General features: G+C 62.3%; 1 protein-coding gene across 1 annotated transcript in view; it reads left to right on the forward strand.

Annotated features, from left to right (window-relative positions):
* Positions 1 to 20367, forward strand: part of SEC16A (SEC16 homolog A, endoplasmic reticulum export factor) — a 30546-nt gene that overhangs the window by 1489 nt on the left and 8690 nt on the right. The window contains 19 exon segments of the mRNA XM_023748529.1: positions 3404 to 3504; positions 3506 to 7019; positions 8618 to 8754; positions 11022 to 11116; positions 12007 to 12133; positions 12561 to 12759; positions 12898 to 13072; positions 14126 to 14268; positions 14768 to 14829; positions 14927 to 15065; positions 15385 to 15641; positions 16746 to 16832; positions 17156 to 17237; positions 17424 to 17541; positions 17712 to 17823; positions 17971 to 18076; positions 18763 to 18903; positions 19681 to 19794; positions 19961 to 20260. Coding sequence (XP_023604297.1) covers positions 3473 to 3504; positions 3506 to 7019; positions 8618 to 8754; positions 11022 to 11116; positions 12007 to 12133; positions 12561 to 12759; positions 12898 to 13072; positions 14126 to 14268; positions 14768 to 14829; positions 14927 to 15065; positions 15385 to 15641; positions 16746 to 16832; positions 17156 to 17237; positions 17424 to 17541; positions 17712 to 17823; positions 17971 to 18076; positions 18763 to 18903; positions 19681 to 19794; positions 19961 to 20260 — 5940 coding nt within the window. The 5' untranslated portion in view covers positions 3404 to 3472.

The following is a 20367-nucleotide window of genomic DNA, read 5'->3' on the forward strand; positions in this document are numbered from 1 at the left end:
CACCGGTCAGACAGACGCGGACCTCCTTCGTACCGCCGGGCCCTAGGCCAGTGCCCGGGCTCCGCCTGTGTTGACACTTGGCCGGGCGGGCGGCCTCGGCGTGGGGGTCTAGGTGCAAACGGCCGGCAGCCGACCGACCTGCAGCTCTGCAGGGCGCAAGACGCCCCGGACGGGTCTCAGCGCGCCCACGCTGTTGTGTCCTCCTCGTGAGATCGGCGTCCCTCGGACCCACGGGGCCGCCTTGCCGTTGGCCGGTCATTTCGTGGCGAGGGGACCAAGATGTCGCAACGGAGGCCGCCGAGCGCTCGCGTTTCCTGCCCGGGGTTAGAGGTCATGTGTGAGCCAGCTTCGCCCTTTTCGCGGTGAAAGTAGGACAGTACGGAGCCAGGACACATCGCAGCCTTTTAAAGCCCGTGGTTGCCGCTTCCCTTTGGACCGGCTTGGAGATGGGGCAGGAGTCGCTGACGATTTTGTGTTCAGTACCTAGGACGGCAGGTGTCAGCCAGAGAGGTGGCCCCGTCCCCTCCGATCCCCGACATGGCAGGAGGCCGCCCGATCCAGAGGCTGTCCGGGGTGACACTTCCTGGGGCGACACTTGTGTAGGGCTGAGCGCAGCCACCCTCCCTGCAGGCCCCCCCCATGCCCTTACCTAGCGACCTAAGTGCTGTTATCGCGCAAAGATAAGACAAGAGGCAAAACAGCGTATTTCTTGTTCCTGTGACTCATTCACCTTCAGCAGCAGCCACTGCCCAAGTGGCCAGTCGTCCTGAGCGTTTCCTCTGGACGGTGCGTGCACCTCACGCTCCTGCGGCCGCAGACATCGCTCCCAGTGCCCAGGCCCCACCGCCTTTTCCTTTTACCGTCTGAGGTGTTGATTCTCTGGGGCAAGTGCCCTGTCGCCTGGCAGGGACGCCCCGTGGGGGAAGCTTGTGGGCAGAGGCGCAGAGGCAGGTGCTCCTCCGCAGGCCTGCTGGTCTGCACACACGGCTCAGCTGGAGGTTTGCACACCCGGCTCAGCTGGCGGTTTGCACACACGGCTCAGCTGGCGGTTTGCACACCCGGCTCAGCTGGAGGTTTGCACACCTGGCTTAACTGGCAGTTTGCACACCCGGCTCAGCTGGAGGTTTGCACACCCGGCTCAGCTGGAAGTTTGCACACACGGCTGGAGGCGGCGCTCTGGGAGGGGCCTCGTGCTGTAACTCGCTCAGTTCAGTCGCCAGGAACTTACATGAAAAGTAGGTTGTGCTTTTCACACAGATACAGGCAGTTTAAAGGAAGAGCGAGGTTTACGGAGAATGTACTAGTATCTCTAAGGTCAACTGGTGTCTTTGAAACAGTTAAAGCTCGGTGACTTGAGGCTACAGAAGGATTTGCTGGACAGAATAGAATTCCCTACAGTCGTGAGATAAATGATGTGCAGTTGTGCTGTTTTTTGCTGGTGAATAGAGAAAAAAGATAGAAAGAATAAGACTCTTCAAGATTGTTTCAAATGAAATTGGTATATTGCTAGAAAGTTCTCAGTTGTGTGGGGGGGTGGGGGGTGGGATAGGCGATGCTACTTTGTAGGGAAGTGGTAGTGTTTGCTTCCAAAACAGTTCTGAGTCCAGGAGTTGAGAAAATAATTGTAAGGGTTTCAGCAAGGAAAACCTTTAAATATAAACCTGTGAGATTTAGATTGTGATAAGATTTCCCTATTAAACGTTGATAGGGATTGGAGCATCCCAGAATCCACTGCGAGTAGAATTTCATAAGGTTACACCCAGAGGGGAGCTGAGAAATCATCATCATTCTCTCCCATTCGAGATGAGGAAACTGCGTGGCAGAAAGAAGTGGGTGCCTGAGCCACCCCGCGGGGTGCGGCCTTGCGCCCACAGTGGCACCTGACCGGCAGGCCGCTCGGCCTGGGCTCTGTCCTGTCTTAAGCTGCTCAGGCTGGTGGAGGGTCTTCCCTGAAGCCTGAAGGGAGGAGGCTGTCCTGGAAGGCGTCCCGGTGCTTGCTTCACGGGTGAGAGGAGAGGCTCCAAGTGTTGTACCCTCAGTCCCTAGAGAGCTGAGCTGTAAATACTGTACAATGACAGCTTAGCCCAGGCGATGTGGCTCAGGGGTTGAGCATTGAACTGTGGAGGTCAGGGTTCGATTCCCAGTCGGGGCACATGCCCGGGTTGCATGCTGGATCCCAGCGCGGGGCCTACAGGAGGCAGCCGATCAGTGATTCTCATCATTGATGTTTCTCTCTCTCTCCTGTCTCTCTGAAGTCAATAAGAATATACGTATTTTAAAGATGACAGCTTAGAACCAGGTGGAGTCTCCGTGCTGTTCCTGTTGTCAGTCGATTAAGTCTGAGTGCGTTTCAAATGCTTGTCAATAGGAAGGGTTTCCCATTGGCCTCGGACAGCATGTGTGGGCAGCAGTGGTGAGTTAAGAGTCAGGGCTGGTTTTCAGGCAGGGACGGGAACTTGTATTTGTAAATTGCTTTACTTAAAATACACTCACGGTATTTCCTTTTATCGAGTATTAGAAAGATTACCAAGAACATTGCATGTCTGCAAAAATGTGGCTGAAACCCCAGAGCTGCGGCCATTTCTCCCGTGTTCACGTTTCCCTGTGATCGTGAAACGTGGTCTGCTGTGAGGGAGAGGGACTGACTCACAGAACGGGCGTCCTAAAGAGACAACTTGGATTTTTGTCTGAAAAATACAAGTCAGCTGTTCAAGATTATACTTAGTGTATCTCATTAAAAACAAGCGACGGAAAACACTGTCTAGAGGATTTTGTCGCTTTGTTTTCTGTGAGCGTTTGTTGACACTCTGCCTGTTATGGAAAAGGTTTGAATCCTGTCACTTGGTCGCTTAGGTGGGGTGCAGGCCTTCTGCTGAGTCCAGGTCTCCCCTGAAGGTTTGCTTTGCAGCTGGTGCTGCTGTACTCGCTAACGCTCTTTCATGGGAGGGGGTGGGAGCCCGTGTGAAGCTCTGGCTTTCCTTCGAGACTTGAGGTAGCCTGTATGGCAGGGTGGTGCGCAGTGTGGTCGAGGGGCTGACTCGGGGCCTGGGGACAGGCTCCAGGAAAGGTGGCCGCCCCTGGGGCGTAGCTCAGCCTGATGAGGGCATCACGGAGGCAGCGCCATCTGTGGGTCCTTAGTTGTGTTACAGACTGAGTCCCAGGAGAGGACAGTGACTCGCTGAGGTCACTCAGCAGGTCGGGCACGGCCGCATCTGCTCCGTCCAGGGTTCTCCCCTCGGAGCAGGCGCAGTTCCGGACGGGAGCGGAGGTGGGAGAGACGCGCCCCTCAGGACTTAGTGACAGGAAGTCACTGTCCCTCACCTTCTTTGTTCTTAGTTTTCCGGATTGCAGCCAGGGCTTTGGATATGTGAACTTTATGCCAATTTTTCTTTTTCTTTTTCAGTTCAAATTAAGGATAACCTACATCCTGCTTCTCTCTGAAAGTGGCATCTGATCGTGCAGGAGCTCCGCCATGCAGCCGCCGCCGCAGGCGGTCCCTCCAGCGTGGTGGGGCCCCTCCCGCGGGGAGCCCTCCAAGCATGTTCTGGTCCGGCAGTTCATACAGGAGACAGGCGGCGGCGAGTGCACCGGGGGCTGCGGTAACTGGCCCCCTGCAGCCTGTAACGGACCCATTTGCTTTCAGTAGACAGGCGCTTCAGAGCACCTCGCTGGGCAGTTCGTCCAAAAGCAGCCCTCCCGTGCTGCTGGGCTCGGCCCCACCAGCGTTTCTTCAGCACCCGGGACTGCCTGTGCCTCACACGAATGCTGGGGACAGCTCCCAAGGATTCCACGCGCCTCTGCCGAGACCTCTGTCGCAGCCCCGGCCAGCGGCAAGCCCGTTTTCCAGTGTGTTGACCCCTTCGGCACCTGCTGGGCCTGAGCTGAACAGGAGCGCCCAGGCCACTTCCAGCTCTGAACACGAAACCCAGGCTCAGTACATTCCAGGAGGGGGTTCCAGCACTTCTCATGGCGGCCCCCCACATGGGCACCTGCCTGGGCCTGACAGGCCCCCGAGTGGACAGAACCCTCACGATGGCGCTGCAGCACCCACCGCATCCCCTTTCTTCCCGCAGCTGCGTCCGCAGATGCCAGGGCAGATGCCAGGGCAGTGGGGGCCGGCCCAGGGCGGCCCGCAGCCCTCTGGGCATTATTGGCCCCGCCCAGAAGGCCCTGTTGCCAATGCTACACCGCAGGCCTCCAGCGTCTCCCGCATCCCCGCTCTGTCCAGCCCGCCTCAGGGGCCTGCCCACGAGCAGCACCAGCCTCCCGCCCCAGGACCTTCGGTCGACGGGAAAGACGGGGCAGCCTCCCTGCAAAGTGGAAACCACTCAGCGAGTCCCTTTGATCTCGAGAACACGTTCAGGCAGAGCGTCCGAGGGGGGAGCGCCGGGGTCGGCCAGGAGGTCAGGCCGAGTCCCGCAGTTAGTCAAGGGCAGGGGCCAAACCCTGCTCTCGGGAACCCCTCTGCTCAGGGCAGCAGCCTGGAAAGCCATTCGCATTGCCCTCTGGGGGCCGCCAGCCACGCCCTGCCAGAAGCAGACTCGGGCACGCTCTCCCTGTTCTTCCGAGGCGGAGAGATGGAGAATGAGGAGACCATTTCCTCTGAAAACACAGGCTCCGCGGCTCAGTCTTACTTTGACGGTTTCTCCCCCAGCCCTGTTCTGGGCCCTCCTCCGGCACACGCGGGCGCAGGCGGCGTCTACCAGGCCTTTCTCAGAGCCTCCCGCAGCGAGACCGCACAGCAGGGAGGAGACACGCAACCTTACTTTCCTCAGCCTGCAGGCACCCAGCTCCATCAACCGGCCGCTGAGAATGCTGCTGCTGACGTGTGGGGTGACACGGCAGGCGCAGGGACTCATGACTCTGGCGGCTCACACTGTGAGAATGTGGAGAACTTGGAGTTCACTCAGAACCAGGAGGTTCTGCCCAGTGAGCCCCCAAATTTGGATGCCTCCTCCCCAGGCGATCACCCCAGATATGCACCTCTTCCCGGGCCCCCGGGCCCCAGGCTCAGTGTCACAGGCCACGCGGCAGGCGGGGGCTCAAACCTCGAGGCCCTGGACGCGCCGCTGCACCCCGTGCGGTCTGATAGCGTGTCGTCTAGTTACAGCAGCAAGAGCCACAGGAGTGCGTCCAGCACAGCCAGGCCCCAGGACCTGGGCACCTTCATCCAGCAGGAAGTCGGCAAGCCCGAGGAGGAGGCTCCCGGGAGCTTCTTTAAGCAAATCGACTCTTCTCCTGTGGGAGGCGAGACGGATGTGACCACCATGAGCCAGAATTACCACCACAGCCTGTCCCAGCCCTTGACCCCCAGCCCCCCCAAACCTACAGGGGTCTTTCAGACGAGTGCAAATAGTTCTTTTGAACCAGTGAGATCCCACTTAGTTGGAGTCAAACCAATTGAGGCAGATCGTGCCAACGTGGTGGGTGAGGTGAGGGGGAGCCATGCCCACCAGAAGCACAGACCAGCCGCTGCACCGCCCGACGCCTGCCCTGGCAACCTGGAGCAGCCACCAGACAACATGGAGACCCTCCTGCCACCTCAGGTCTGCCCTCTGCCTCTTCCCTCACCCGCAGAAGCCAGTCACCGGCTCCCGCACCCTGGAGGGCCGCCCATGGAGACTGTGCCTGTGACACCGGAGAAGAGGCCCTCGACCCGGGCCCAGGGAGCCATGAAGTGTGAGAGCCCAGCAACGACTCTGTGGGCGCAGAATGAGCTGCCAGACTTTGGGGGCAACGTCCTGCTGGCCCCTGCCGCTCCTGCACTTCCCGTGCCGGGGAAACCTCAGCCGTCCCAAGTGGTTCAACCTCCAGACCAGGGGGTGTCCCCTCTGCCAGGCGGGGAGGGCATTGGTGCTTCTGAGAACCTCGAGAACCCTCCCAAGATGGGGGAAGAGGAGGCCCTTCTGTCACAGGCAAGTTCTGGTTATGCCAGTCTGTTGTCCTCACCGCCCACTGAATCTTTGCACAGCCAACCAGTCTTGATCGCTCAGCCCGATCAGAGCGCTCACCTGGCTCAGCCCCTTCATTTTCCCGTGTCCTTGTCCCACCCCACGGAGAAGACTCCGTCCTGGAGAGATGCTCGGGTTGGGGACAGATCTGCCGGGAGCAGCCGGGCCGCGGGGGCTGATGCTGGAGAAGCCGCGCCTCTGCCTGGTGTTCCAGCCAGCGCTCTCACCTGCTCGCCTCTGTCTCACTGCCTTGCCCAGAGTAACTTCCCACACGTTTCTGCTCTTTCTGAAACGGTTTCCACTCCACCTGCTAATTTGCTGGTTCAGCCACCGTCTCATCCAGCTCCAAAGAACTTGCTTCCAGGTCAGAAGAGTCCCAGTGCCGAGAGCGCGCTGCCGGAGTTGGTTAGTAGCCCTGCCGGGAGCACAGGCCTCCTGCTGGTGGCGCCCGCAAGCGACGCCTTGGGGCCTCACAGTAATAATGCAGACCCCCCCAGGAATCGGGAAGAGACTTGGGGAGCCCTAGACTTCACGCTGAATGGGACCGTGGAGAAGCTTGTGAGAATGGATAGCCTGTCCCATGCCGATGGCCCCGCTGCTGCTCAGCACCCCACCCCCAGTCATCCCAGCCAGCCTGGGCCTGGGGCACGTAACCCAGACCATTTCTACCAACAGGTGACAAAAGGTGCTCCCAACCAGCGTGGCCCCGAGAGAGCCCAGCAGGAGCCAGCTCCTCCCCCACCAGGGCCCACAGCAGCGCCTTTTGAACCCTCAAACCCAGAAAGTCCACCAGCACCAGGGCAGCCCCAGAACTCGGCCCAGCCACCTGCAAGTACGGCTCCCGCTGACCTGGGTCAGCAGCCGCCACCTCGGCCCCCTCAGTCCTCCAGCGCATCGGCCGTGTCCAGCAGCTCGAGCCAGGCAGCCGTGCCGCCGGGCCAGCAGTGGATGCCGCCGCAGCCCCTGGACTTGGCGTCCTACTACTATTACAGACCCCCGTACGACGGCTACCCGGCCCAGTACCCCTCTCCATATCCACCAGACCCGGGCACAGCCCCGCTCTACCAGGTAGGCTGAGCTCAGACGGTTGAACCCTTTGACCAGCGGTCTTTCCTTGCGAGCTCCTTGGCAGGGTTCTGTGGGTTCAGAAGTGACGGGTGGGCACTGGGCGTGAGAACAGTGCTCCAGCCACCACTGCTCTGCCACGCGGCGCGTCTCATGAAGTCCACACGACGTGTTCGTGCGTTGAATTGCGGAGATAATCTCAATCCTTGTGTAACGCAGCACCCCCACTGGTGGGACAGGAAAGCCCTTTGCTTGTTGGCGCCTGTTGGCTGTCCTAGTCCCGCTCGGAGTCAGGCTGGGTCACAGGAGAGCCGCCTGGAGCTGGTGTGTGGTGGTGACATCAGAAACCTCCCTACGAACAGCAGGAAACTAGTCTTTAGTGCCTCCGTCAGAAGAACGTAGTTAGGGGGAAGTTAGCTCTGGCCTGTAACCCAAGTGAAGCCACGAGGAGGGTGAGAGTCCACCAGCTCCTCCCAGGCCTGGGGAGGCGGCACACAGGGCCTCACAGCGACGGTGCGGCAGCTCCCAGTGTGGTTGCCTCAGGTTCTGTTGAGTCCTGCCTTCGCTGGAAAAGGGGGTTCCAGGTGGACACGTTTCCTTATTACCTGGCTTTCCTCACCTCTAGTCCAGGCCCAGGGTCCTTCAAGGTCAGCCAAGGCGCGGGAGGGTGGGCCAGGGAGGCTGAAAGCACGGACTCGCCACAGGCAGGGCAGGGGCAAGGGCTGGTGGCCGAGCTGGGGACCTTGTGTTCAAAGAGGTTGGGTCAGGGATGGGCCAGGTCGGCTGATGGGAGACCTGTGCCCTGTTGTGGGCCCTCAGCATGTGTGTGTGTGAGTGAGTGGTTGGCTGCACCTCTGACCACTGACACCTGCAAGTGTAGGTTCCCAAGGACTTGACTCCCATAGCAGGGAGCTGAGCTCTGCTGGGAGCCCGGGAGGCCCAGGGAGCACCACGCCCGCTCCAGGTCCTTGGTGAGCGCTGCGCAGCGCCCCGGAGTTTGGCCCGGCGGCACCACTCCCGTGGAAGCTGGCGCCCCCCGCCTGTCTCTCTGCCACCCTAGCCTCCAGCACCAGCCAAGGAGTGTGTGCCAGGTAGTGGCGGAGAGTCGGGCTCTCAGGCACGGACTGATTCTGCTTCAGGTCCTCACATGGCCGCCCCTTAGAGGCGGAGCCGTGGCGATCAGTGATTTGTAAGAGGCTGTATGCCTCTAAGAACCAAGTACCCTCCCTCTGGGCTGCCTGTAGCTTCAGGACCAGGCAGATGGAGCCCTGGTTCCTTGGTTTGCTTACCTGGGATGGTGTCCGGGGCAGGGCACAGCTTGAGTCCCGGCACCTCCGCGTTTGAGACCTCAGGAGGCAGAAGCCTAACAGCCCTCACGAGTTGCCATGGCTCCGGGGTGCCTGCTGCGTGCTGGCCTCCCCTGAGCAGGCCGGGCTGGGGCTGGAGGGCAGCGCTGCCTGCCTGGGGCCGTCATCCTGGAGGTTTTCTGTTTCGCTCGGGGGAAGTCCCGTGTCCCGCGCCCCTGGGAGAGCCATCCGTGCAGCCTAGAGCTGGTGCCTGCTCCTGGGGGCTTGATGCTGCATAAACCTGTCTTCCCACAGGATGTCTACGGCCTATACGATCCCAGGTACAGGCCCTACGATGGCGCAGCGTCCACCTACGCTGAGAACTACCGCTACCCCGAGCCAGAGCGGCCCAGCTCCCGGGCAAGCCACTGCTCAGACCGGCCGTCTGCCAGGTGATGTTTGTGTTGCTGGCTGTAGTGATGTCCTGATGTGGAGAGACTGTGTGAGGAGTGTCCACCCTGCTGGTTGCCGTTTTGTCCATGTGGACAGGCTGCAAGATGCGTGTTTACATGGAGGTCAGCACACCCCATGCAGCCATGGCTACGCGTCAGCCAGACCCAGGGCGGGGCCCCGGAGGCCCACTGTCCTCGGGCAGGGTTCCCCCAGCCCAGGCGGCGGTCATCGCTGGGGCGCGTGCGCCCTGGAGGCTCGCTGACGGAATGCTCAGGGTCCTAGACTGGCAGCTTTACCTTGCGGACCGGTCCCCCCGCAGGCCAGAGTCCACGGTGCTGATGCCAGGCAGGCCTGGGCCTCGGTGCTTTCCCAGCAGCCTCTGTGCCGGCGCTCCGGCCGGCTTCTCTCGCAGGCGGACCCTGGCTGGATTTTGCGATTACAAACAAGCATGTTGAAAGAGCCCCGGGCCGCACCTCCAGCCGCGTGAGAACTGGAGCTCAGAGGCCTCCGCTCGGTGGCTGGGGGGCGGGACGAGGGAGGTGGCTGTCAGGGTTCCAGCTCTGCCGCCTCCCAAAGCCTTCACAGCTGTCGGTGCTACGAGGGCACGTGGTTCCTTAAACGTGGGACAGAGAGGTGTGGCCGCCGGGGCAGGCTTGGTTCACGCACTGCCTTTCAGAACCGTGGGCTCCTTACGCGGGCCCCTCGGCGTCTGGTAGCTGGTCTGTGAGTCTGTGCCATCAGCTGGCCTCTGTCCAGGCCCGCAGAGGGCGCACTGACCTGCGTGTGGCCCAGCGGGCCAGGTGCTCATGTCCTAGCGCCTGGGGACCACCCTGCCGCCTGGGCAGCGTTCTGACTCGGCGAGAGCTGTGGGCCGGTGTTTTCTAGAACCTCTGGAGGCCAGGGGTCGGGAGGCGGGTGGAGCCAGGGTGCATCTGGCTGTTCCGGTTTCCCTTCACTCGCCCACCTGCAGATTCATGTGGCGACATTTCAGAGGCCAGAGCTGCTCGGCGTGGAGAGGCGCCCAACAAGGCGGGCGGTGACGTGGGAGGCGTGTCCCCGTCTGCCACGTCCGCACCACTCTGGCAGCGCTGGGGAGCAGCCTCCTCGGCCCTGCTGTGGTTGGGGTGCGTGCGTGTTCCCACGTGGTGTGTCGCATCAGTTCGTCTTCGTTGTGCCACTGGGATCACATCCCTGTGGGCGCTGCTCGAGGTGACGTGGGCCTGTTGTTTCTGTGATTGTCTTTCCCACGAATGCGGGGTTTGTGGGGGCGAGGAGGTGTGTGTTCCTGGTTTTGTGCTGCATCGGGTCATTTTTCGGAGACCCCCCCCCCCATGCGTGGACGGGTGCTCTCACCCTGGGGCAGTGAGCGCGGGTGCTGGGCTGAGGCCCTGCACTCCTTCCCCAGGGCTGCACCCACCAAGCCCCAGGCTCAGCTGAGTGAGACACGAGCGAAGTCTGTTTTAAAAATCAAGTATTACAGCCCTTGCTGGTGTTGCTCAGTGGGTAGAACCCAGCCTGGGGGCTGAAGGGTCCCGGGTTCAGTTCCGGTCAAGGGCACAAGCCCGGGTTGCAGGCTCAATCCCAGTAGAGGGCGAGCAAGAGGCAGCCAATCAGTGATTCTCTCATTGATGTTTCTCTCTCCCCCTCTCCCTTCCTCTCGGAAATCAATAAAAATATATTTCTTTAAAAAAATGAAGTATTACCTAAAACTTGCTGTTAAAGAACAAAAATGTCATTAAGCCCTTTCAGCAGGTCAGATACCTGATCTTCCTGCTAAATTCCACCCTTTCTGTAATGCAGGTCACAGCCAGGCTTGCTCTGTGAGGCCAGCCCGGCCGGTGCAGGCAGGGCCCACGCTGGTCTGCTCTGAGGGCACCAGGCTGGGCGCACTGGGACCCGCCCGGAGGACACGGGCATGGTCTGTGCGGCGGGTCTGGAAGTCGGATCCGACTCCCCTCCACACCCCGGCACCTTGGCATCGGCTGAGTCTGACATCCACACTCGAGAGCCTGTCCCGGCCCTGCTCCGGCGACGGCACTGCGAACGCCACGATCTGTGCTGGGCGCTCGTGTGGTGGTTACCATAGAGGCACTTCGGCGCGCTGGGCGCAGGGAACCCCTTACGCTCCTGGCTCTGGGTCTTCTGATTAGGACTCCACGACCAAGGGCTGGGACGAGTGCCTGTCGCCCTGGGCGCAGTCTGTAGGCCGATACTGTCTCGCTTTTCAGAAGTAGGTGGCTTGTTGGTAATCCCTGTGTGGTTTCAGGCAGGGGCCTCCTGAGGGCTACTACAGTTCCAAGCGTGGATGGAGCAGCCAGAGCGATTACGCCAACTACTACTGCGGCCAGTACGACTACGGAGGTACGTCAGACTGGGACACGCCCCGCGGGCCTTAGGCGGAGTCCCCCGTTAGGCTCTGTCTTCATCCCAGAGCCACGGTCACCTGCTTCTGGAAGTGATCCTGTTGCTGCTTTTCATCCAGAAGCTGCATCGTGGTCACAGCACGCGTGTCTGGCTCACACGAGCAGTTCTCTGATTTCCTAGAACAGTTGCCAGGGGCCCGGGGCTGCCTTTCCTGTCCCTGCGACCGTTCACATTGATCAGAGGAACATGAGCCGCTCCTGAACTAGTGTGTCTGCCCTGCTCTGTGGCCGCGGGGCTGTGGCTCTGGCACTGGAGGTGCAGGAGTGTCCCCTTGCTGTCGGGCGGGCGGGCGGGGCGGTGCCTCTTGGCCACATGTCCCTGAGCCCTGCTCCTCCCTCTGCCAAGCTGTGTCCTGCTCGGTGCAGAGGGTCCAGGCCGGCAGCCCTCGCTTACCCAACACGGCCCTCCCGCCCCGCCCCGCCCCACTCACAGGCCTCTGCCTCCCTTCCACATAGCACACTGGCCAGAGGGCACGTCTGGGGGCTCGGCTGGGACTGGCCCTTTGGTTCTAGGATTTCCTCACCCTTCCTAGGCCACATCAGAAGAGATGGGAGTAAAGCGTATAGTTACGGGATGAACTGTTCAAAAGTAGTAACTATGGGCAAGAACTTAACCAAGATGTCACGTAGCAGGTTTCTCTTCTTAATCGTGTATTGGGAGGAAAAGCCAGCGGCCACTGGGTGTCACACGGGGAGAGGACTCTGCGAGACCTCCGGCTTCTCAGCACCCAGGGTCATGCCTCTCGGGAGGACGGCGAGGCTCCTCGGTGCTGGGGGCGCAGCGTCTCCCGCGCGTGTTGTATCAGCTCGTTAATCCCTTGCTTGCAGATCCGGGCCGCTGGGATCGGTACTCCTATGGGTCTGGGTTCAGGGATCCCCGCCCCTATGACCGCAGGTATTGGTATGACGCGGAATACGAGCCGTACAGGAAAGACAGCTACGCCTATGCTGACAGGTGGGTGAGACACCCTTTGCCGAGGGGGACAGGAATCAGCTGTGCTTTGTAACGCCCCACCAGCTGCGGCTGGGGGTCCCGGGAGCTGCTGGTGTCACGGCCACTGTCTGAAAGGGGCGGGCAGACTGGGCCGCTGGCGTCGCTCACTGTGGGCGCAGCACAAGCGCCTGGGACCGGCTTGCCCTTGTCTCCTCGGTGGCTGTGACCTTGCAGCCTGCTCCCCTGACCCTTCACCCGGGACTGACCTTGGCCCTGGGTTCCAGGCATCCCCTCAGGGGCGGGCTCGTACCGTGTCCTGCGAGGCAGGCCCCGTCATGATGTGAGGGCAGCGGGCGCTGAGGACCCGTAGGGCTTGAGTGTTGAGCAGCAGTGCGTCATGCCAGCGGCCTCAGTGCCCTCTCTTGCCTCTGCCCCACTGGCCCTCCAGGCCCGAGAGGTACGACGACCCCTGGAGGTACGACCCTCGCTTCACAGGGAGTTTTGACGACGACCCTGAGCCCCACAGGGACCCCTACGGGGACGACGTGGACCGGCGCAGCGTGCACAGCGAGCACTCGGGGCAGAGCCTGCGCAGCGCGCCCAGCGTGCACAGCCGCCACAGCAGCTTCAGCGCCCACTCGCAGCAGGTGCGCGCGGGCCCACGGGGGGCGGCAGGCAGGCTGTCCACGGCTCTGTGTGGGCCCAGGTCCCCCTGCTCCGGCAGCACCTCCAGTCTGGCTGGCGCTCCTGCGAGCTAACTGCCTGCCGGCTTTGTGTTCCCGAAGAGTCAGGTTTACAGAAGCTGCAATGTGGCCGTGGGGCCCTATGAGGCGCCGCCGCCGCCAGGCTCCTTCCACGGGGACTATGCCTACGACGCCTACATGAGCAATTTCAGCAGCGCCCAGGGCTTCCCAGAGTACGGCTACCCTGCCGACGCCGGCTGGCCCGCCGTGGAGCAAGGTGTGTGTGGTCAAGGCCCTGGGTGCCCTCAGGTGCGGGGGCGCCGAGTCACCCCTCGGTCGCTTCACAAGCCTGGGGCGAGAAACGGGAGTGAGTTGCAACTGAGGGCATTTGTGATGGCCTGGCCCGGTCCTCCCCGGAGTAGGGACAGCTGTGTCACAGCACGCCCGTCCTGAGGGCCAGGCTGGTCCCGCTGGGCTGGCAGCACCCTCGGCTGTAGCTGGACTCACAGGCCGGAGAGCTGCCCTGCCTCTGTCACGGGCACTCGTGTGACTCCGTGTGGCTCACCGCCAGGCGCTCGGGCGGGGCCTCCTGTTCCCATGCCGACCACGCGGGGCAGCAGCCTGTGGAGGGAACTCCGGTTCCCCTAGAAAAGCTGCCCTCGGCTCTCCCACTGCCACGCTCAGGCCCGGGGAGGTCTGTTCATGCTGAGTCTGGGAAACTGTGAAAGTATGTGACGTTCTGGAGACAGTGTTTCAGTTGCAGTCCTCACCCGAGGACACGCTTAGAGAGAGAACGGGAGAGAGACACAGCGAGGGGAGAGGAACAGCAGTGGCATCCGTTGGTCGCCGCCCTCTCCCCCGCCCCCCGCATACGCCCCTCCTGGGGACCAAACCCGAAAATGCCAGGGGCTTGAACCCGTGACCTTTCAGTGCACAGGACGTGCTGGACCTGAGCCGCCAGGCTGGGCAGCGGCCCTCCTCGCCTTCACTGGGTGCGGTCACGGCCCCGCTGTTGAGGACGAAGGCTCAGGCACGAAGGGTCCCGGGTGCTGCTTCCTGTGACAGGCGCTTCGGGCGGTGACAGGCGCTTCGGGCGGTGTTCCAGAGCTTTTAGATTTCGAGGAGATGGTTTCGTTTCTAAGGATTTAGACATTTCCTAAGCCGCGCTGGAGTTCTACTTTAACGGGGCCCTTAGCCACTAGTGACTTCCAGCTGAAAGTCAGTTCATGTGGGGCCTCAGCCTGTGGGCACCTTGACATCGAGCTGTGGTCTGGCCCCGAGGACCCAGAGCTGACCCCCCGGCTGTGTCCTGTTCACGTCCTCCCTGCAGCTCCGTCGAGACCCACTTCCCCGGAGAAGTTCTCCGTGCCTCATGTCTGTGCCCGGTTTGGTCCTGGGGGTCAGCTCATCCGCGTGATCCCCAACCTGCCCTCGGAGGGACAGCCGGCCTTGGTGGAAGTGCACAGCATGGAGGTGAGCCGGGGCGGCTGCGGGCCCACAGGCCGTGCCTCAGCCTTGTCTGAAAACGGTCGTGCCGAGTGTTTCCTCCGTGGACCCTCGGTGGAGGGGGTTTTATTTGTTCTGTGTGGTTGTGCGTCTTTTATCTTCGTTTGCGTTTCTGATTTTGAGGGGAGGGCCTGTTGGTGTTCAGTACTGGTGATTCAGTGACGAGTAGGGAGGTGGCCAGTGGGGGTTGGGGTGCCCCGGGGGCCCGTGTGGTGGGCACTGTTTTGTGGCCCACCAGCCTCTGTCACATGTATTGGCTCAGAGTTCAGGGGGAATGGGTCTCACCGCTTTAAAGGGTGAAAGTCACTGTTGCCAACCAGACACGGCCAAGCCCCTGGTGGAGCGCCTCGGCCTCCCCGATGGGTCAGACCGTCCTCGGGTCAGCAGACACAGGGGGCAGTGGCGGAGCCTGCCCTGAGCTGCCCCTCCCTGTCCCCCCTGTCCCCCTGTCCCTCCCTGTCCACAGACGCTGCTACAGCACCTGCCGGAGCAGGAGGAGATGCGTGCCTTCCCGGGACCGCTGGGCAAGTAGGTCCCGCCGGGCACGGGCAGCTGTGGGCACCGCGCTGAGTGTGGCTGGGCCGCGGCGCTCATCGCTGTCCACTGAGGGCTGTCCTCCTTTCAGAGACGACACCCACAAGGTGGACGTTATTAACTTTGCGCAGAGCAAAGCCACCCAGTGTTTGCAGAATGAGAGCTTAATTGACAAAGAGTCCGCAAATCTCCTCTGGAACTTTATCATCCTGTTGTGCAGACAGAACGGGGTACGTGTCGTCTTACCTTTAAAACGCCTCTTCTTGGCCTGGAGTCTCAGGGATCCTGTCCCCCACGGTGTGGGGAGGATTTCTGTGCTGGGCCGAGCACGCGGAGCCGTCTCAGCAGTGTCGTGGGGAAGGGGAGACAAGCGGGGGTGCAGCTGGGGCGAGGGCGGGTTCGGGCCCACCATGTTGGTCTCTCGGGCTCCTGGGCGTGTGGGGGGCGGCGTGCACTGGGCGGCCTGTTGGCGGCCTCCCCCAGCGGGGCCTGTGGGAAGTCCTATCCATAGTGAAGGCCCTTGTTCTTTCTGTCCCCGCCGCCCTGCAGACCGTGGTGGGCACAGACATTGCCGAGCTGTTGTTACAAGACCACAGGACGGTGTGGCTTCCTGGGAAGTCACCCAACGAGGCCAACCTGATCGACTTCACCAACGAGGCCGTGGGTCAGGCTGAGGAGGAGGAGGAGTCGGTGGAGGCCCAGCTCTCCTTCCTCACCGACAGCCAGGCCGCCACCAGCTCTCTGGAGAAGGAGACGGAGCGGTTCCGGGAGCTGCTGCTCTATGGCCGCAAGAAGGCGAGTTCCGAGCTCTCGGGCGCCGGGGCGTGTCCTGGCATCCGCCGCGTGGGCTTAAGTGCCAGGAAGCAGTGGGAGGGACAGGCCTGCCTGGAGAGCACCGGGCCTTGACGGCCACCCCGTGAACAGGTGTCTGGCCCTGTCATCTCTGAAGGTGTCAGCACCGTCTCCTCACACGTTGCCAGCGTTGAAGTCTCAGTTTCCCTCCTCATTCCCGCTCAAGTGCACGCAGTCGCGCTCGGGCTGTGCCCGCCCATGCAGTGCTGTCGGGTGAACACGTGCACGAGACAGACATACAGCCCGTTGTCACAGTTAGGGGTGCGCTCGGCCTCTGAGGTGTGCGGGGTGTGGGGGAGCGGTGCCCAGCGGGAATGGATCAGGTGCGGCGCGTGCAGAGGCTGCGGGCTGCGGAGAGTGGCAGAGGCCTCGCACAGGTGCTGGCGCTGTGGAAGTTCTCTGGTTGTGCCGAGTGGAGGGCGGGTCTAGGGTAGAGGGGTCCCTGTGGGCTGTGGGCACATGCCCAGCTCTGCATGGCCCGGCGGCAGGGGTCTGACAGCCCCAAGTCCTTGGTGCTTGTATGTCGTGATAAGCTCAGGTCACGGTCAGAAGTTCTCTGAAATACTAGGTCACTTGGCTAAGGGGACGCGCTGGGATGACGCGCACAGTGGCCCGGTGGGAAGGACCTTTGAGGGTGGCAGCGCTGCCTCCCGGTGTCCTGTGTCTACTGGCCTGCTTGTTCTAGTTATTAAAAATAAGTTTTTAACGTATTGATGTTGCGGAGAGGAGAGAAGCAGGACCTTGACCTGTTGTTCCCCTTGTTCATGTGCCCTGACCTTGGTGCGTCAGGACGGCGCTCTAACCACCGAGCCGCCTGGCCAGGGCTGCTTGTAACAGTTTGTAAAAGCAGGACCCACGGCCACAGGCACGGGGCGGGGGGGGGGGTGAGGGCAGTGGCCCAGGTGTGTTCTGGGGGCCATGGAGGCAAGTGTGTCACCGCAGTCGAGCCCTTTCCTCTTTCCCGGCCACGCGGACGACACGCTCCCCGGCGCCTCACTCGCATCACGTGAAGTCACTGCCCCTCGGCTCACTGCGCTGCTTTGCAGGATGCTTTGGAGGGCCGCGATGAAGAACGGCCTGTGGGGTCACGCTCTGCTGCTCGCCAGCAAGATGGACAGCCGGACACACGCCAGAGTCATGACCAGGTACAGACTCGCTGAGCTGGCGGCTTCTGGGCGCAGCCGGCTGGTCCGGCGGCCGAGCCTTGGCAGCTCTTCGAGGCACAGGGTCTAGCTCTCGGCAGAGAAAGCCGGGCCTCCCCTGCGCTGCGGGGCCGCGCCCTGGGCACTGCTCGGTGCTGAGCTCTGTCAGATCGCTGAGCGCCTTGTCTCTCTCTCGGGCCTTTAACACTGAGCTGCGTGCGCACTGAGGGGAGGGAGGCATCGGGCTGTTGGTTGAGGGGCTGAGACGGGGCCAGCCGTGTGGGGGAGCCGGGCCAGGTCAGCTTCCTCTCGTGGTGTCTCCCCAGATTCGCCAACAGTCTTCCCATCAACGACCCTCTGCAGACCGTCTACCAGCTGATGTCCGGGCGGATGCCTGCCGCGTCCACGGTCAGTGGCGCTCCCGTGGCTCTCGCGGCCCCGTGCGTGGGGACTGCTCCGGCGGTTTCATCTCGGGATGAGGCTGCCTTCCTTTCTGCCCTGCCCCTCCCTCCCAGAGCCCGACCCTGCAGGCTGGTGACACTCGGCCCGGGGTCACCCAGGGTAAGGAGTGTCCCGCTGGCTTTCTGTACCTAGTGCTGCGGCGATGAGAAGTGGGGAGACTGGAGGCCGCACCTCGCCATGGTTCTGTCCAACTTGAACAACAACATGGATGTGGAGTCCAGGACGATGGCCACGATGGGCGACACGCTAGGTGGGTCCGTGCAGACGGGAGGCCGTGGGCGTGGGGCACGGAGACTGCGCGCAGCGTGTCGGGTGGAAGGGACCGGACTCGCGCGCCTCTGGCATCGCTGCCGCTGGCTGTTCGCCATCTTTGGTTTCGGGAGAACCCCCGACCGAAACGTGGCCCCTGTGTCTCCTCAGCCTCGAAAGGCCTCTTGGACGCCGCGCACTTCTGCTACCTCATGGCCGAAGTTGGATTTGGGGTTTATACCAAGAAAACCACAAAACTCGTCTTAATTGGATCGAACCACAGGTGAGGAATTGCGTAACTGTGTGCCCCTCCCCACCCCGCCCTCCTGTTAACCCAGACGGAGCCGGGAGGTGGCCTTGTGGCCTGGCCGTGTGGCATGACGTGCTGCTGGGGGACTGGCTCAAATAAGTTCACTCCTTTCCTCAACAGTTTGCCATTTTCAAAGTTTGCGACCAATGAAGCCATCCAGAGGACAGAGGCCTATGAGTATGCGCAGTCGCTAGGCACGCAGTCCAGCCCCATGCCCAACTTCCAGGTGAGCCCCGCCCCACAGGCTGGGCACGCAGTCCGGCCCCATGCCCACCTTCCAGGTGAGCCCCGCCCACAGGCTGGGCACGCAGTCCGGCCCCATGCCCACCTTCCAGGTGAGCCCCGCCCATGGGCTGTGGGGTGGAAAATTCTCACGCAAAAGGCAGTGTTTTTGGAAATCTTGGGGCGACATTGATCGGTAACGTTTGAGAATAAACCCTGTTGAATTGAGGATTTTGTTTGTATTTTGGGTCTTAATATTTAAAATCTTATAAACCTCGAGTATTTTGTTTCTATCGGCTATTTTTAGTGTGATGAGGAGTGTGATCTGACCCAGGAGTGAGTGTGTGAGTGTCTGAGCGTGTGTGTGCGTGTGTGTGCAGCACTTGCGTGACCCTGAGCGAGGAGACTGGCTGTGGGACAGGCCGCGTGGGGCGGGGGCTGTGAGCGTGTGCTGAGCTGCGGCCTCTCTACTTGACCTGGCAGCTCTGAGGGCTGCAGAGGACTGTGCTTCCGAAGCTCGCAGTGTCCTGTGCTCTGAACTGTCTCCAGGAGCGAACGAGCTGCGGGGGGCGGGGCCGGGGGGGGGGGCGGCACCCAAATCGTCCAGGACAGTTCTCAGCTGCGGGGCTGTGGGGCGGCTGCAGACGGGAGGAGCCGCGGGGGCTGAGCTGGTGTGTGTGTTTGCTCCAGGTGTTCAAGTTCATCTACTCCTGCCGCCTGGCCGACATGGGGCTGGCCACGCAGGCCTTCCACTACTGCGAGGTCATCGCCAAGGGCATCCTGCTGCAGCCGCACAGGCACTCCCCCGTGCTCATCAGCCAGCTGGTCCAGGTGCGGTCCTGAGCCGCCCCGCAGCCTGGGGTCAGGGCGCCAGACTCGGGGGCAGAGGTCGGGATGAGTCACACACTGAGATGCTCTCGGGCAGCTGCTGGTGTCTGGCACGTTAGCACACGAGTCCGTCCGTCTCGCTCCCGTGCAGAGACTGCGCCGGGAGCTCCAAGGCCAGAGCAGAGGTCGGTCCCGCCGTTAGTGGAGCCTGCGGGTCCGACAGCCTGGGTTTGGGTCCTGCTGACCCACTGGGCCTGGTTTCCCCGCCCTGGGCACTGAGGCAGGTGACTGGCCTCAGAACTGTGGACCCTAGAGGGGATGGGCCAGCGCCCAGCCAGCGCCACAGCGTGTGTCCCCCTCCCGGAGAATGCGCTCAAGTGACACCCAGGAAGGTTTTGTTATGGAGGCTTCCGGACAGTGTGAGGCCAAGCTTGCCTCATCCGGTCCTGCCCACGGCCCCCAGCTCCCCCCACCCCCAGCCCACCTCCCCACCCGATCAGAGTACGTCTGTCTACGTCAGTTCCGCACTTGGCTTGGCCAAGTCCAGTCTGTCGTCAGGTGGCGGCGGCAGGAAGTTCAGCTCCGGGGCCTGGGCCCTGGGGACCCCATGCAGCCACCCCGAGGTCGGCTCCTGTGAGCGTGGCGTCCGGGCTCGCCCTGTGGCACCACTGAGTGGGAGGCCTGCCGCAGAGGCCGCCCGGCCCTGGGTGCGTCTGTTCCAGGTCGGAGCGGCTGTGAAGACACTGGCAGTAACGGGCCTGCCTTCGCGTGTGTCTCCAGGTCGCTTCCCAGTTACGCCTCTTCGACCCGCAGCTGAGAGAGAGGCCGGAGGAGGAGTCCTTTGTGGAGCCTGCCTGGCTGGTGCAGCTGCAGCGTGTGGAGAGGCAGGTCAAGGTGAGCGTGGTCCGGCGCGGCTGGCACTTCTCGTGCTGGTTTCCACCCGTGGTGTTGGGCGTGGACAGACAGGGAAGGCGTGCGGTGTGAGGGAGGGCCTCTCGGGATGAGGCGGGACGGCTCCCACAGCCTGGCTGCCAGCGAGGCCTGAGCCATTTGTCCACAGGAGGGCGCTGTGGTGTGGCGTCAGGACCCGGCCTTCCCCCAGCGCTGTGCCAGCACCCCCAGCTCCGAGGTGGGACAGTACGATGGGCCAGGACCCGAGCAGCCCTCGCACCCGGGCACCGAGAACCCGCTGCTGGCGCCACCTGCGCCCAGCCCCGAGCGCTCTGGCCAGGGCGTGTGGCTGCTGCCGTCAGGTGAGCCTGCGCGGGGGAAGGCCCTCGCCCCTTTCTCTCCAGACGGCAGCTTCCTGACGAGGAGAACCCAGGGGCGCTTGTTCCTCCTCCCCCCTCCTCCTCCTCCTCCCCTTCCCCACCTCTTCCTCCCCTCCCCACCTCTTCCTCCCCCTCCTTCCCTCCTCCTCCTCCCCTTCCCACCTCTTCCTTTCCCCCTCCTTCCTCCTCCCTCCTC

The sequence above is a fragment of the Myotis lucifugus genome, unplaced genomic scaffold (assembly GCF_000147115.1).
Source record: "Myotis lucifugus unplaced genomic scaffold, Myoluc2.0 scaffold_1507, whole genome shotgun sequence".
NCBI classification, from domain to species: domain Eukaryota; kingdom Metazoa; phylum Chordata; class Mammalia; order Chiroptera; family Vespertilionidae; genus Myotis; species Myotis lucifugus.